The sequence below is a fragment of the Ricinus communis genome, chromosome 10 (genome assembly GCF_019578655.1).
Source record: "Ricinus communis isolate WT05 ecotype wild-type chromosome 10, ASM1957865v1, whole genome shotgun sequence".
NCBI classification, from domain to species: Eukaryota; Viridiplantae; Streptophyta; class Magnoliopsida; order Malpighiales; family Euphorbiaceae; genus Ricinus; species Ricinus communis.
Window position 1 is genome coordinate 16,010,951 of NC_063265.1, and position 17,913 is coordinate 16,028,863.

Consider the following 17,913-nt stretch of genomic DNA (forward strand, 5'->3'; position numbering starts at 1 on the left):
AGTTATCTCAATTAGTAATAAGATATATCAACTTATTTTTAATAATTTAGTATATAAAGAGATCTTAAAATTCTAATATTTATTTCGAAACAATTTCAACTCACCACTAAATCAAACACTAAATTATTCATATTTTAAAAGTTAGTAAAATATTTAAATAATTTTTCCTTATCCTCGTATATTAACTATGTCATTAGTAAAAGATAAATAAAGATAATACAATAATCTTTATTTATTTATTTTAGTTAAGTAACTTCAATTAGAATTTGAATTTAAAAATATAAAGACGATTAGACAATACTAAAACCGATTTCAGTAAAGTTTTGAGCCACAAACTAATTGTTTCTTCCTTTTTGCTACTCTTATTACTGTGAGGATATAGAAGTCAAGGAATCCCCGTTGTTGATGGTGATGCTTCGTGGTTGCTGTAAATGAATTTATTGAAGGTGGCAAATTAGTTAAGGATGCTCTCCGGACCTCAAAAAGTCATATTGTGGCCAAACTCTCCTTTAATTTATTACATGCTATTTATCCTCAATATTTAATTAATAAAATAAAATCTTTCTATAGTCATAGATTTGACACTAAATAAAATTTATAACTGTGAAGAGATTATAATTCAATAACAATTTAAATATTAAATTTTTTTATTTTGATTTAATACTTAATTTTGTTGGTAAGATATAGAAACTAAAAATAAGACAAGTTAATATCTTATCATATTGTATAAATAAAATTAATGAGATAAAATAATATTTTTTAAGATTTTAAAATTTTATAACTATTATAATAGAGACTTTATTTCTATTTGTAATTGGCCTAAATTGGAATCAAAATTTTTTTATCACTATTAGAAATTGTTTCTATATAGAGTATCATCATATAAGATATATATAAATCTATCTTTATTGTTCTTTATTATATAAAATCTCTTGATCTTTTATGAAATTAATTACTATTCTTTCTATGTAGAAATATGCAGTCAAAGGATTTAAGCAGTATTTAGAATTTTAATTTGATTCATGAACTTATTATTAAATATCAAATTCATTCAAGATTAGTTTCTTTTATCAAATTAAAATAAAATTTTATTTTCAGTATTTAATAAAAATAATTAATTAAAATTATCTACTTACTCTAAATTTTTTTATTTAGTATAATTTAATCTAAAAGAAATTTAAACATTTGAAAACAAATCATATTTAGAATAAATTAAACATTTTAATCATAGTAATCATAGGTACTAAATTAAACAAATCATATCAAATTAAAATAAAATTTTATTTTCAGTATTTAATAAAAATAAATTAAATTAAACAAATCATAGTACTTTTAATTAAAAAAGTATCATTTCTATTATTTTTTTAGTACCTAGTAGAATTAAACTATAATGAAAGTAAACATTTTAATCTAATTTCATAAAAAAAATAGTTATGTCATAATCTAGTTAAATAATCTCGACACTAATTAAGTTAATAAGAAAATATTAAAATTGAAAAATCTAATATCAGTAAAGAACATCATGATAATCTTGTAGTTTAAGGATGAAGTTTTATACTAACAATTCGAACGATATTCATATAAGTCAAATATTCAATAGTATAGTTTAATTTAAGTGTCTAATAAAATAATAACTATTATTTATTTATTTTATTTTATTTAATAACCTAAAGTTAGATATATAGTAATTCAATAACATTATTTCAAAAAATAAATACTGCTAACACATTTTTAGATTCTTTTCGGATAAGATTCTACTAAAACTAAAATTTTATTTTATTTTGACAAAAAAAGACTTAATTTTTGGTAAAATTTTATTTATAAACGGTTTGATATTTAATAATAAATTTAAAAATTAAATAGTAATTTTACCGGTTTAATCTTTTAACTAAATTCATTTTATCTAAAGGGATAATGATGAATTTTGTAATAATTCAGAGAAGTTTTAATGCACAATATGTATTAAAATAAAGCTGCATTTTTCTATTACATTAAAATCTCTTTGGGTTTTAATAAAACTAACTACTACTCCCTTCCGTATTAGTCGAATGATTAAATTGGTAATTTAAGATTATAATTTGATTCTTAAATTTATTATCAAATATCAAACTTACTCAAAATTAATTTCATTATAAAATTAGAGTGAAATCTTATTTTTAGCACAAATTAGTTTTAGTGTCTAATTAAAATAATAAATTTAATATTCTTTTTCTTGCTCTAATTTTTATTTTTAATATAATTTTAATTCAAACAAAATTAAAAATTTTAAAACTGTAACACCCGGAATTTTTATATATTTAATAATGAGTTTTTATTTAAGTTAATTTTAGCCTCATTATTATTGGGTTTAATTTAAAATGATTATATTTTGGTTATTCAAATTTTTCCAAATGCATATTTATATAAGTAAAATTATATATTGGAAAATTATGATAGAAATTATAAAGGATGTTTTTATAAAAGAATTTTGGGAAAATTGGTATTATAATTGATTAGTAGTATTAAATTTTGAGTTGGAAATTGATTATTTAATTTAATTGTGTGTAGGATTTAATTGGAGGATTATTTTGGAATAAGGATTAAAAGTATAATGTTATTTTTATGGGGTTTCAATGGAAATTTGTGAGTTTGGTATTTTCGTAAATAAATATGTCGGTCAGGGGTATTTTTGTAATTGTGTATTTTCAATAATTCGGTTTTGGACCAAATTAAATAGTTAAGGGCTTAATTGAAAGGCTAAAAAGAAGTTTGGGGGTCAAATTTAAATTCGCAGGGATGAAATTGTAAGTAATTAAGGAAGTTGAGGGACCAAATTGTAATAAGGAAAAGTTCGGGGGCCTAATGTCGATATTGAAAGAAAAAGAAGTCGGGGAAGAAGAAAGGAGGAGAGAGAGAGAGAGTGCGGCGTCGGGAAGAGAGAGAAGTTGCCGTGGAGGTTGGTAGGGCGCGTACGTCTTGTTGGCGGCGGCGTGGAGCGTGGCGGCAATGCGGGGCGTTGTTGGCGTAAGTTGGGTGGCGATCGGCTTTGGCGAGAGCTGTAGCGACGCCTGTGGTGGCCGGGAGACGGAAGATCCGGTGGAGAGAGAAAATGGTGGCGGCCGTGTTTGGGCTTTTCCCGGCCGACTCGAGGATGGATGATCGAAGGATGTATCCCGACTCTCCTCTGCTCGGCTCGCGATGGCAATCGGTTTCGTGGCGATCGGGCTTCGTTTGTGAATCGACGGTCGAGATCGTCCGTAAATTTCTCCCGGATGGTCGGGTGTCGGATCGGAAAATCGAAGCGGGGATCGTCATCGGTAGCGTCGTTGTGAGTCCGATGGTGTGTTCGGATCGTCGATCGGACTCCCCGGCGGCCGGCGATCGGCCTCGATGATCTGTCTGGCTCGCTCCTACCGAGGCACCTAAGGCCGAGCTAGGAGGTCCTTGAGTTAAAGTCATATATCGTTTACGCATGTGTCATGCATAAAATTTGATTTGCTACTGTGAATATTTATTTGCAATTTCAATTTTTTCATTCAATTATTATTATTATCGTTTGAATGATGCTTTTAATTACTATTTAAATATGTTTTTCCTTTATTACCAATTTTAATATTGCATGATGACTCAGGATGGGACGGCAGTAGAACATAGGAGTTGGATGAGTGTCCAATATAATATGAGAGAGATAAGAAAAGGGTAAAGAGGTAAAAATTTTGAGAAAGAAAGATTAGGACCTGCCCTGGTCGAGCATCGCTCTCTGGGCTTAGTAGAGTGTGGTTGCCGGAGTAAAGGTCCCTGGTCGAGCATTGCTCTCGGGGCGGCTTATTTGGAAATTTAAGTGACGGTGGGTAAGGTCCCTGGTCGAGCATTGCTCTCAGTCTTATTGGATTAAGAGAGCCGAATGGCTACTAGATTTCTTATTTGGATATTTAAGTGACTGACCGGAGGTAAGGTCCCTGGTCGAGCTTTGCTCTCAAGGCCAGTCTTATTGGATAAGAGAGCCAAAAGGCTAAGGCCGAGAGTTAAGTGTCCCCGGTCGAGCTTTGCTCTGGAATGAGAGGTTTGAGATGATAGAGTTGAGGTTAGTTGAGACATGAGTGTTGAAATAATCGAGATTTTAGAGTTGGGATTAGAGTTCTACCTCAAGTACTCGTCCGTTGCATGTGGAATAAATTTTGTTTAAGCATGGCATGACACATATGTTTTAACATGACACGTATGGTTCGCGTGATTTATTAATTATTTTAAAATTAAATGAATGTGACATTGAGATATTTGAAACTGTTTTAGATATATGATTTTAACTCACTCAGACCGCTCCATTTATGTTTTTTATTGGTTCTCCATGACTCTTGTTGATGTGACTCCTTCATCATCGGGTGAAGTATTTGATTTGGTATGTAAAATGGTAAATCTTAGATTCTCATGAGTAGTAATAGTAAATGTATCGGTTGTAAATTTTTACGAGCTTCCGGGTCTCGCCCTAGTTTTTCCGTGACCAAGTATTTATGTAGAATGTGGCTATTAAGATAATTTATGGTTTTAATAATATTAATTTGAGATGAGGTTGTTTAAGTCGTTGAGTGTCGGGGCTTACTACGGGTTTCGGTGGCCTTAAGCCTACCCATTCCTGAAGTCACGGCCCACGGTGGGGTCGTGACAAAGTTGGTATCAAAGCTTAGGTTTAGATTTCCTTCGACCTAAGTTGAGATTTTTCGCGGAGTTAGGATCATGTCTGTCTTGTTGTTTTCATTGACTCAGGTGTTTGACCTTGTTGTTAGAGTCAGTCTTTCCTTTCTTGTAAGCTTGTTTTGGTGCCGTCGAGAATGAGCGTTGTAGCGATGGGAGATCCGGCCGCGATAGACTCGTACGTTTCTTCAAGTGATTAGTGCGATCCGCCTTTAGAAGCTTTGATTGTGGTTTCGATGGTGGGCACCGCGCAGTCGGTTTTAGTGTAGAGCGTGGTTGCAGTCATGTCATGGATCGTCCTCGCATCGCATCGTCTTTTGAGTAGCGTAAGTAGTGCACGGGAAGTCGAGTAGATTTCAGAGCTCTATGGTTGAGTTTTGGTGATTGTAAGAAGCTTAAGAAAGGTGGCAGGAGTATTTTCGGACGCTCAGAATCCAGAGAAACTTAAGCGAACATTATTTATTTTTCTAAGTAGAACAAGTGTTTTAAAATACAATATTGCTTGATTCGTAAGAATGCATTATGGCATTTCACTGTTAGGCATGCATAAATTCATTTTAGGACATGCATCATACATTGTGCATTGCAACCCTTGGTGATAGGGGGCATCATCACCCTGGCGCGCGATATTGTAGAATTTTATATAAAGAAAAATGACTAGAGATTTTACGATTTTATAAAAGTATTTTTCCAAGATAATAAAGCTTTTATCAGTGATGATTATAAAGTAAATAAATAAGTAAATTTTTCAAAGTAAATAGTGTTAGCTTGAGAATTCTCTGGATGACGAGTTGAGGTGCTGAGAGAGTAAGTCTGTCGAGCTGTAGGCCCCATGTTAGATAATAAAGGACGCTTTTGGATTTTAGTCAAAGGAGGAATCTTGTGTCAGGATGGCATGATTTATATCGGTTGATGCGATCAGATGGATGGTATGTCGTGGATGATGTGATGTAGATGTTAAGGATTTTTTTACATGCGAGGGCACGTCATTAGGAAGGAAATTTGGTGAGTGGATTTTGGCGGGATCAAAATTGGCCCTTCTTGTTTGGAAACCCTTGGTTTTGTCGGCAGGTTAGTGAGGTGGCATGTAAGTTGGACTTGCCGCCAAGTATTAGTAATGTTCTCTGAGGTTAAATCCAGTTGTTTGTAAGTCTGAGCTGAGGAAGTATATTTTCGATCCTTTGCTCGTGTTGGACCCTTAGTGTGTGGAAGCAAGTGAAGATTTGGTTTCCGAGAAGTAGTAAATGAGGATAGCGGATTTTCAGGTTCGCCAGTTTTATTTAAGGGTCTTATTGATGAGTCTTGCGGTTTAGTTTAGTTTCACGTGAGGAAAAGTTTCCAAGAAGTTTGAGTTGGAGATGAGAGATTCCTAATTAGTTTCGGTCTTAGAGTGTAGCCCTTTTCTTTTAAAATTCGAGGTCGAATTTTTTTTAAGGGGGAGAATGTAACACCCGAATTTTTATATATTTAATAATGAGTTTTTATTTAAGTTAATTTTAGCCTCATTATTATTGGGTTTAATTTAAAATGATTATATTTTGGTTATTCAAATTTTTCCAAATGCATATTTATATAAGTAAAATTATATATTGGAAAATTATGATAGAAATTATAAAGGATGTTTTTATAAAAGAATTTTGGGAAAATTGGTATTATAATTGATTAGTAGTATTAAATTTTGAGTTGGAAATTGATTATTTAATTTAATTGTGTGTAGGATTTAATTGGAGGATTATTTTGGAATAAGGATTAAAAGTATAATGTTATTTTTATGGGGTTTCAATGGAAATTTGTGAGTTTGGTATTTTCGTAAATAAATATGTCGGTCAGGGGTATTTTTGTAATTGTGTATTTTCAATAATTCGGTTTTGGCCCAAATTAAATAGTTAAGGGCTTAATTGAAAGGCTAAAAAGAAGTTTGGGGGTCAAATTTAAATTCTGCAGGATGAAATTGTAAGTAATTAAGGAAGTTGAGGGACCAAATTGTAATAAGGAAAAGTTCGGGGGCCTAATGTCGATATTGAAAGAAAAAGAAGTCGGGGAAGAAGAAAGGAGGAGAGAGAGAGAGTGCGGCCTGGAAGAGAGAGGAAGGAAGTTGCGGCTTGGCGCGACGATGGCATGGCGGAGCGCTGCGCATTTGTGGCGATCGGAATAAAGGCAGCCAGCAATGTCGCCGAGCGGTGACTTGGTAAAGAATGACGGTGGCAGCCACGTGTTTGGGCTTTTCCGGCCAGCTCCGGCCGGAGGATGGATGATCGAAGGATGTATCCCGACTCTCCTCGCCAGTCGCGCGACATGGCACCGGTTTCGTGGCGATCGGGCTTCGTTTGTGAATCGACGGTCGAGATCGTCCGCAAATTTCTCCGGATGGTCGGGTGTCAGATCGGAAAATCGAAAGCGGGGATCGTCATCAGCGCGTCGTTGTGAGTCCGATGGTGTGTTCGGATCGTCGATCGGACTCCGGCGGCTAGAGGCGAGTCGACCGAGCGATCGAGCGTCTCGATGATCTGTCTGTTCGGCTCGCTCCTACCGAGGCACCTAAGCTGAGCTAGGAGGTCGCCCAATTCTGTGAGTTAAAGTCATATATCGTTTACGCATGTGTCATGCATAAAATTTGATTTGCTACTGTGAATATTTATTTGCAATTTCAATTTTTTCATTCAATTATTATTATTATCGTTTGAATGATGCTTTTAATTACTATTTAAATATGTTTTTCCTTTATTACCAATTTTAATATTGCATGATGACTCAGGATGGGACGGCAGTAGAACATAGGAGTTGGATGAGTGTCCAATATAATATGAGAGAGATAAGAAAAGGGTAAAGAGGTAAAAATTTTGAGAAAGAAAGATTAGGACACCTGCCCGGTCGAGCATCGCCTCTTAGCTCGAGCATTGCTCGGGCGCCATCTTATTGGATTAAGAGAGCCGAATGGCTACTAGATTTCTTATTTGGATATTTAAGTGACGGTGGAGGTAAGGTCCCTGGTCGAGCTTTGCTCTCGGGCGCCGATCTTATTGGATAAGAGAGCCAAAAGGCTAAGGCCGAGAGTTAAGTGTCCTGTTGGAATGAGAGGTTTGAGATGATAGAGTTGAGGTTAGTTGAGACATGAGTGTTGAAATAATCGAGATTTTAGAGTTGGGATTAGAGTTCTACTCAAGTACTACTGTCCCGTTGCATGTGGAATAAATTTTGTTTAAGCATGGCATGACACATATGTTTTAACATGACACGTATGGTTCGCGTGATTTATTAATTATTTTAAAATTAAATGAATGTGACATTGAGATATTTGAAACTGTTTTTAGATATATGATTTTAACTCACTCTAGGCTCCATTTATGTTTTTTTCGATTCGTGATCATAGTTCTCCCGCCGACTCTTATTCAAGAACTACCCTTCATCATCGGGTGAAGTATTTGATTTGGTATGTAAAATGGTAAATCTTAGATTCTCCGTGAGTAGTAATAGTAAATGTATCGGTTGTAAATTTTTTCGAGCTTGGTCTCGCCTAGTTTTTCCGGCGATCAAGTATTTATGTAGAATGTGGCTATTAAGATAATTTATGGTTTTAATAATATTAATTTGAGATGAGGTTGTTTAAGTCGGTGAGTGTCGCTTACTACGGGTTTCTGGTGGCCTTAAGCCTACCCATTCCCTAGTCTTAAGGTGGGGTCGTGACAAAAACCACTTATATTTACAGTAATATTATTAAATTATAATTTAATTTTAGTTGTTAATATAAAATAAATATTTATAGTTAAAAATATCATTTTATTGTTATTTTTCTTATATATTATAGTTAAATTGCATAAAAAGTAAATATTAAATTAACGATTATGTCTTAATCTATTGAAATAATCTAGACACCAAGTTGATAAATTCACTATCAATAAAGAGATCATGTTAATCTTATATGTTGAAAATGAAACTTTTTATCAACTATTCAAAATGAGATTAATACGAGTAAATTTTTTTATTTTTAATATGGTTTAATTTTAGTATCTAATATAAATAATAACTTGTAACTATTTATTTTATTTAAAAATTTAAAATTAAACTACATAGTAATTTAATAATATTAAATAAAAATAAATATTTTAATACATTTAAAGTTTAACGAGTTAAATTATGATAAAAAAAGATATAACCAAATAAAATTAATTATCTTAATCAAATGCTAAAATTAACTTGTGCTAAAAATAAGACTTTGCTCTAATCTGATAATAATATTAATGTTGGACAAGTTTGATATTTAATAATAAATTTAAGAATCAAATTATAATATTAAATTATCGGTTTAGTTATTCGACTAACAAAAAAAAGGATAATAGTCAGTTTTATTAAAACTTAAAAGGATTTTAATATATAATAGAAAAATACAGGGACTGAATTATATATTAAATGAAATTATAGGATTAGATATTTAATAAGGACAAATAGTAATTGGTAGTAATTAACCCTTTATTGCATTTGTTTCAACTCTTGATGGGACCAACTTATGGAGTATGTGTTAATGGATGAGAAGTCATCCATCTACGTCTTTGATTATGACATACATCTGGCAATTTAAGTATAGGGTTAGTAGTTGGTCGATAACATATAGAGTAAATGATTTATTTATATATTCGTATTCATTTATTAGCTCTCAATTCATTATTTATTTCCATCAGATGTCATTTATCTCTTTGCCTAACAAAACTTGAATTTAAATTAAATGAAACAAAAAAAACAATTTAATGACTGTAAAATATATACTCGTCACAAATCTTTAATTCCTATATAAATAATAAACTAAATATATATTTATATTAATTAATATTTAAATATTTTATTTAATTTGATAAACACCTAAATCTTATTTTTTATTATCTAAACACTAGGGTTGACTTGATAGTTAAGGTACTTAAATAAAGGGGCAGGAATATTACAGCCTAAGATGTTTGACTTGGGAGGCAAATTGATATATGAAGAAAACCTTACCTATATGCATTTGGTACATCTTAAATAAAATTTATTATTTATCTTTATTTTATTTTATTTTTGGTTGTAAATTAGGAACAAAAATTGATTGCCAGCTCTAACTAGTCAATATGCAATTAAATCAAGGTTTCCGAAGTGTTATGTGCATGTGTGTTTAAATTTATATGTATATATTAACTTGGCCATAGATGTAATCTCATATTGAGCGAGGAAAGTCTTAAATCTAATTCCTCTTTATTTAATTTTATATTTAAAAGACTATGACATGACAGCTATAACATTGCTGACCAGGAAAAATAAAATGGTAATAATGATAATTCCCTTTAAAAACAAATAAAATATATATATTAAAAAAAAAAAAAAGAAGAAAGGGTCCTCTCCTGATTGTCATTTGGTAGACATTGACCTGAAAAATGGAATAAAATCAAGTGACTGACAAGTGTACCAACATTGCGTGACAATTCCAGTAAAGGCAACATGGTTGCCCATTAGCTGAAACTTTCTTTGATTAACTTGCTTTCTATAAGAATGGGGAATGTTAGTGACGACACAATATGACAAAGAATTAAGACGCCTTGAGTTTTATGAAGTTCAATGTTTTTTTTTTTAAAGATTTTTTTATTATAAAAAATAAAATTGTGAGACTATTAACCGAAAAAGCATATAATATTTTAAGAGTAACATTGTAATAGTTTTAAAAAATATATAAAGAAAACGATATTCAATCATGTTATTTACCATATTTTTACCTAGTTAGAACTAAAAGTCTATTATGATTATATTTATATTTGATTTTCAATAAGCACTTATAAACGTACGAATGAAAATTTATTTGCATTATTCATCTTTTCAAATACTTATATTAGCATCTATAAATTATTATTTTGATCTTTTTATTTGCTGTATACATAATTTTATTGGGTATGTTGTTCTGATCATTTTCTTAAAGACATTAGGAAAAGAAAAAGAAGGAAATTAGCTCAATTACAAAGGTTCTTTTTTTTTCTTTTTTTTTTCCTCTGATGATGAAAGGTCAGCATTCTCATAAAATTTTATGGGATATGTAGGACAACAATGAGCTATGCTTTAATTAGATTGTTCCTGTATGTACATGTTTGTGTATTTCTGAGTAATACATGTTAATACTTATGAAGAACATGAATTGAGCAAGTCATTCTGCCACTAAATTATTTCCTCTTTATCTTTCCGGAAAGCTAAAATGATGTAACCATGAGTCATAACTATTACAAATAAAAAAAGAAAAAAATAACTAAATATTCAAAATTTAAATTTAAAATCTTAATTAAATTAGAAAAAATATTTACCATTTCATTCATGTGTTATTGGATAAATATTTGGTACTTTACTTAGAATAACAACGGTTGTCTGCTATATTATAATTAAATATAATGCTGAAAGTCCTATAAAAAAAATTTCCCACAGGAGTTCAATAGGATATGAAATACAAAACAAGAATAATTATTAATATCAGTAAATCAAGGGGTAAAATTAAATTTATAATTTTTCAATTTTCATAACATTACTTCTGATCAACAATTAAATAAACATATTTTCACATAGTTAATTGGATTTTAATCATTTAACATGTTTGAAACCAATATATTAAAATAATCTAATCGACATAATTCATAAGTTATTATAAGAAATAGAAATATAAAAGAGCGTTTTAGCACAATATTATGTAGATAATTGATATAGTGGAATATAATAATAATAATAATAAGAAGAAGAAGAAACTTCCTTCCTATTTTTCCGAGAAATAGAATGCTTTTTTCCCTTCCTATTTTTCCGAGAAAATTGGCCAATTGCCTTTTTGGTCACGGGAGGTACTGAAAAGATGCTTGATTTCTTTGGGAGAATAAAAACAAAGAAACTTCCTTTTGTCGTTTCAAATGATTAACAAAAGAAGACCATTTGGAAACTTCTCCAATCATAAAAGTCACCAGCTGTTCATCAACTTTGTTGTTTGCTACAAGAGATTGCAGTGCACATTCATTGGATCCTTTTAGGACCATGTCTTCTGGATAATGCAATATATTTTTTAATAGACGTAACTAATAATTTTTAGTAAAAGTTACCTATAATTTCTTTCTTTTTATTTATCATTTTTTTTTAAATATTTTTTCTTAATTAGCTTAAGTTAGAATTTAAATTCGAAATTTTATAAATTGAAAATGCTTCAAATATCACTTGAGCTGCACCTAATTATTTCGTTTTAACTTTTATAGGAGCGAGAATAAAGAAAATAGGAAGTGAGTCGGTTGAAGGTGGCATGGCTGCCATGGAAGAATTTATTGAAGGTGGCAAAATAGTTAGATAGGCTCTGCCAAACCCCAAAAGTTCTTAGAGATCTTTTTTTTTGCTTACATCATATGATAAAAACATAATAATATGGGACCATAATGCATAATTAGTGCTCAAATTTATCTATCTTTATGTATATTGAACCATAGTCTAAATAAGAAAATTTGGCCAAATTATAATATATGGTTTAATTTATTATATACTATCTTATTTCAACCTTATCTACTGTTTGATGGGACCCACTTATATACTTCTTTGATAATGACATACATCTAGCAATTTAAAGTCTAGGGTTAGTAGTTGGTCGATAACGGCTCAATATTTCTTTAACTAGTTAGGTGATTTATTTATGGATTTCTAATCATTTATTAGCTCGTAAATCTATTATTTATTTCCACGAGATTAACACACAAAACACATATTTATATATATAGAGAGAGCATTTTATATTCAGTTATTATATGAGATTATTTATTTTCTCACATGATCGTGCAATATATTTTTTTATTGCTAGTCTTGTTTTAATTTAACTAAGTGCAAAAAAATAAAAAAACCAACACCAAATGAAAATCAAGTGGAAATTGCTATAATGTTTGTGGAAGTATGTTTTTCAATTCTTACATGATTGAAGACTAAAATCGATTTTGATGTTTAATTATATATTATGCAACTGTTATTATTATTATTATTTTAATTATAAAATTAAATTTATAAATAAATTTTTTAATATTTTATAATTATTTCTAATTAATATCCTGATTAATTTAATATTACACATACAATTTAAATATTATTTTATAGAATCAAAACCATCGTCTAATTAGTAAAATAATTAACTATATGTTCATTTTTAATTCCGCCACGAGGAACACGTTGATCGACAAGTTATAAAAAACTATTGGTATAGCATCTCAATAAACAAATAGACACGGTATCCACTTTGTCCGATTATTAACAATAAAATCTAAGTAAAACATTATTATTAAATGTTTTATGCATCTGTATTTATCAGTTTAAAAGGAATTTCATTGCTTTTCACACAAAGCATTTGGAAAGAAAGAAAAAGCATTGTATATGTGATTATGTATTTTTTTCACTTAAGTTCTGTAATTCTTTCTAGTCATTTTATTAATACCTTCCCGATTTATATTATTATTTTTAATGTATTATGAAATTGATAGATATTTTATAGCATCATTCCCTAAATAAGTTATTTGTCAACCTGACTAATAGAATATCCTAAAATTATTATTAATCTATCTTATTTTTTTTAATCTTATTCATAATAAAATTAAAAAATACATGTAGATTTAATTTATCATGAGTTTATTATAATTTTATGTTGATTTAACTAATAAATGATTTATTATCCCAAATTCATATTATTATTGATATAATCATAGAATTTTAGAGATATATACTAGAAGAGAGAAAATTAAATGAAATTACAGAATCAAAATGTTAATAAAAAACTACAGACCCTAAAAAAGAGCATAATTTATATATATTTAAAGAAAAAAAGAAAAGAAAAGAAAGTAAGCTATACTATATAAAGATTTAAGAAAATCTAAAATTTTAATACATGCTTCTAGATTAATTTCTTTACCTGATATATGGATTGGGAAATGGATAAAAAGGATGAAAAAGGGTAGTCATTAATACTTTATTGATTTGTTAAAACGGCAATTAACTTGAAAAAAATACGTTTTGGTATTAAATAAGGTTAATCATGTTTTGTTGAACTTGAATGATGGAGATTTTATAGTATTGTAATTTGACTTTTTGTTGCCTCAATCACTTCGTAAAGTATCTAACATTCTGCCCACATCATGGACTTGGACATAAATTGTTTTTTAAAACATTCATGTGAAAAGCTCACTACTAAATTAAATTTTCTTTAGATATGAAAATATTGAATAAGCAATACAATAATGATAATGATACAAGAAAAAATTAAGTATAGGGCATTATGAAACTAATGACAGCCATAACATTGCTGACTAAGAAAAAATAAATAAATAATAATGATAATGATACAAGAAAAAAAAAAAGTATAGGGCATTATGAAACTAATGACAGCCATACCATTGCTGACTAAGAGAAGAAAATAATAATAATTGGCTAGACAATGTCAAGAAAAATGAAATAGAAACAAGCGAGTAACAAGTGTATGAACATGAAGCAATAGTTGCGTAGTAGTTGGAAGTTGGAATCAAAGTCACAGAATTCCCCTTTCTCTCTCAAACATTCTTTTCAAAGTCTTTACTGTTTAGATTAGTGTTTGTTGGCTTGTTGCCTTCCGCGCCAATTGATTTTCTATTTTTAATCTAAGGTATGATTTTTTTTGAAGAAGGGGAGGTCGAGGTCGAGGTCTCGATCCAACACTGATTATCTTGCCACCACATTAAAATCTGATAATTATTTCTTGCGATAATAAAAAATTCTTAAGATCGAGTCTACGCTGATGAAATTATATCATTTTTATAACAAGAGAACAAGAGAATAGCGGTGTTAACCTCTGTTTTATAAATCATTAGCCTCAAATGAATGAAATAATAATAATAAATCATCTCTGTCAATTCCATTTTCATAATCTCTGAAATTCAGCCGACCACTTCCACACAGACCCAGTGCTGCACTCGCCCTACAGCCAGCACCCTTCATCTTCTTGGATCAATTTTAAGGCTTTTAGAATACATATCCAAACTGAGTTTATCTGCATGACTGGGCTTCAGTTAAAAAAGCAGACTGATCAAGTCCAAAAACCAAGTACACGACAAGCCTTCCACCCACCATACCATGCTCAAATACCATTTTAACCAATTTAAACGAAGGGAGAAGAAAATCTCCCCTGCAATCACACATCTTCCACGAGAATAGAAGTGCCGAGTCAGATACACTACACAAGTCAAACTAAATCCTGACAGTTAAAATTTATGTCTAATTATCACAAATGCCTGATAGTGAGACAGACTCCTGAAAATGGTAAAAATCTGTATCAAAAGCCAACATCTCCAGCATCCAAATTGTTGTTAAAGTTTACATAAACAGTGCGACAAGGAACTGGGTACACAGTAAATAGGGATCCATAGTGTGCTGTGCAAGAAAGAAAAGATATTCGATCAATCTCCACTAGCACATCCCCTGCAACCGCAATGGACACACTCTATGACCTTCTCCTCCCTCAGGTTCTTGGGCACTCGGCATACGCAGGTAGTTGCAAAGTTGTGATCCCGTGGTTGCATGCATCTTAAACAGCAGAGACGTTCATAACCCGGCTGCAATTCAAACACAGACCAAACTGAAGTTATTTGTATATTCTCAATTTATATAATCTTAAGTAGTAGACACGTTCATAACCTGGCTGCAAACCAAAGACAAACCACGAAAGCGAAGTTCTTTGTATATTCTTAATCATATAATCTAATTCCTGAGTATGAAGATGATTTTTTTACATAATTTCCTTTCTCATATACTTAATCTATATAACTTAATTTCCGCAGTTAATCACAGAGTTCCTATCTACTTCTGTTTTGTCAAAATCTGTCATTCACCTATGTTGACTAAGTTATTTAAAAGAAAAAGGAAAAAAAAAAAAATGCTGACTATGCCATATCTTTGCAAAAGAAATTAAAGTAAAATTTAATAGAAAAAAACTTAAGAATTTATTATTGGCCAAGTTGTAAGACTAACCTTCTTCCACTTTGCAATAAGATTGCGGTCCGCATAGCCTTGATCCAGACAAAACTCGTATAACTCCTTGCTTATTTCCTTTCTACGATGGTAAAGGTCAAAAATGTATCGGCTTTTTTGATGCGCTATCTTAAAAATAGGCCACAAAGCCTCACATTTTCTCTTACCATCATGCGGGTCATTTTCAGCTGTCCAAACAATTAAGGATCTACCACCATCAGGTTTACAAAGCTCAGCAAATAAAATGAGAAAAATATATTCAATCAGTGTATTACAAAGTGAAAAGCGCTACCTTCTCTCATCTTGGCTTGTAATTCACGTAGGGTAGGCTCAATCAATTCCCAGCCCTCAGGATAGTTGACACGATTTGTCTTCACTTTCGGCATTCTCTTAATCTGCCATCAAAGTGGCAAATTAGTTAAAGATGCAGAAGAGGTCATTCAATTGTACAAACTAATGAAAACCTTTTGTCAGCAAAGCTCTAAAAGAAAACTATCTATGACATATACTATGAAGCATGCCCAGTAACCGTAGAAGAAAGCTAAATTTGAAGTTGGCAAGTTTACAAAACAACCACCACTCAGAAGAACCACAGTTTCACCCTGCATGACCTCACCCAAGCTGCATTAAACATAAGTACCCCCTGAAGCTACACCCTGGGAGTTTCAATTGTTAAAAAAAGCTTTTAAGCAACTGGTTGGCACATTTGTGAATCTAATCTAATTTGCTCACCAAATAGTTTGAATAAATAATCTAATGTTTTGGCACCTTTTTCACCAAATCTTCTCACACAATTTCCAAATGAACTTTGACTCCTCTTTAACCAAACTCTCTGCCAACTATAAACTACTGATGAAAAATGCCTTATAAAATGTTAACAGGCAAAAAAATGAAAAAGAAAGGGATAAGGCTAAAGAAATCATGTAGATAGGCAAATGTAAAATAAATAACAAATATATGTATGCCTAATCAGTCTACAAAGACATGCAACAGCCAGCCAACCTCAATTACATACGATAATAAAAAGAAGTCCCTCCACAGCCATCAAATTGGCATTGTTTGGAATAAATGAAATGCAAGAATTCGGCTTAATTGAATTCCTACATCATCATATCTCTTGTAGCATGATTTCATTTCTTTCAAATTCTCTAGCAACTGTAACCTTTCGAAACACGAGAACTGACAAAATAATATTCAATTCAATAGAACTGACTGAGTTGAATTGAGTTTTTGCGAATTTTTTTTTGGCTTTCCAACCACTATGACTAAGCTACTCTAATTGAGCCAATTTGCAGAGCAGGAATCACCCAATTATTCCAAAAGAAGACTCCATTAGATCATGAAAAACAAACTGTTAATAAAATTTCAGAAATAACACAAAAAATAAAGCAATTCCAACGAAACCCTATACCTCATCTACTTAAGAATAAAGTAGCGTGTGAGTCTAAAGAAAATTGGATATTTCTTTAACATCCAAGTAACTTCTTTAGCAGTACGTAAACAAGACATTGTAACAGTAAGTAAAAATTGCTCTATTTTTTCTTTTCTTAATCTCCACTTCTTGATTCTACGACCTTATTCAACTTCTAAAGTAAAAACATGGGTCTCAACTAAACCGGCTTTAACGAAATAAAATCACAAGTACTCAAATTAAACCTAGAAACGAATTCGATGTAGCTTTTAAATCTGAAATGAAAGCAAATAAATGTTGATATCAATTACACAAATTCAGGATATATGTTCGAGAGCTACCAAAAATTAAGCAAGGCAGTGACTAGGGATTGCTGGTGAGTCAATTTCTTTTTTCAGAAGAGAATGAATGAGGGTATAGTTGTAAATTGAATTTAGGAGAGGGAAAGTGCTAGATACCGGTAATAAGCGAGGCGACCCGCGAGAAAAAAGAAGCGACTGGAATAAATATGACAGGAAGTTTACGTCGCTAATTCGAAAAAGAATAGGTCAGTTTCATTGATGGTCCCTGATTTTAGGTGTGTTTTTAATTCACATCCTTAAACTTCAATTTGTTTCTTAAAACCCCTAAACTTTTACTTTTGTTAGAAAATTCTGGAGCAAAACCCACTAATCCAACAATAACACAAAACTAAAGAAACATCATGAAATTTTTTGGCATTTGCTTTTTATAGAAGTCACATTTGGCTTTAGAAGATGACCCATTCTAACTTTCTAATTAACTTCAAACAATCGTCAGATTAGCAACTGGTTATGATAATTATCAGT

At 31.0% G+C, this 17,913-nt stretch overlaps 1 protein-coding gene across 2 annotated transcripts; it reads right to left on the reverse strand.

Moving 5' to 3' along the window:
• Nucleotides 1–14,890: 14,890 nt before the first annotated feature.
• Nucleotides 14,891–17,672, reverse strand: LOC8258895 (protein BUD31 homolog 2). Of its 2 annotated transcripts, none has more exons than XM_015728275.3 (4): nucleotides 17,545–17,672; nucleotides 15,968–16,070; nucleotides 15,676–15,863; nucleotides 14,891–15,260 (listed from the first exon to the last, which is right to left on the reverse strand). In XM_015728275.3, the coding sequence occupies exons 2-4, from the start codon at nucleotides 16,059–16,061 to the stop codon at nucleotides 15,105–15,107; spliced, it is 438 nt and encodes a 145-aa protein (XP_015583761.1). In that variant the 5' UTR covers nucleotides 16,062–16,070; nucleotides 17,545–17,672; the 3' UTR covers nucleotides 14,891–15,104. The 2 variants fall into 2 exon arrangements, with proteins under 2 accessions (XP_015583761.1, XP_002533999.1); XM_002533953.4 differs by having other exon boundaries at nucleotides 17,428–17,586.
• Between the last annotated feature and the right edge of the window lie 241 nt (nucleotides 17,673–17,913).

Bases quoted from the DNA above. Each gene is read 5' to 3' on its own strand.
- LOC8258895 (XM_015728275.3), bottom strand. From the start codon at position 16,061: ATGCCGAAAGTGAAGACAAATCGTGTCAACTATCCTGAGGGCTGGGAA. The intron at 15,864-15,967 runs GTAGCGCTTTTC...TTGTTTGGACAG, and splicing joins ACAAGCCAAGATGAGAGAAG to CTGAAAATGACCCGCATGAT. The intron at 15,261-15,675 runs GTTAGTCTTACA...TTTGAATTGCAG, and splicing joins TTATTGCAAAGTGGAAGAAG to CCGGGTTATGAACGTCTCTG.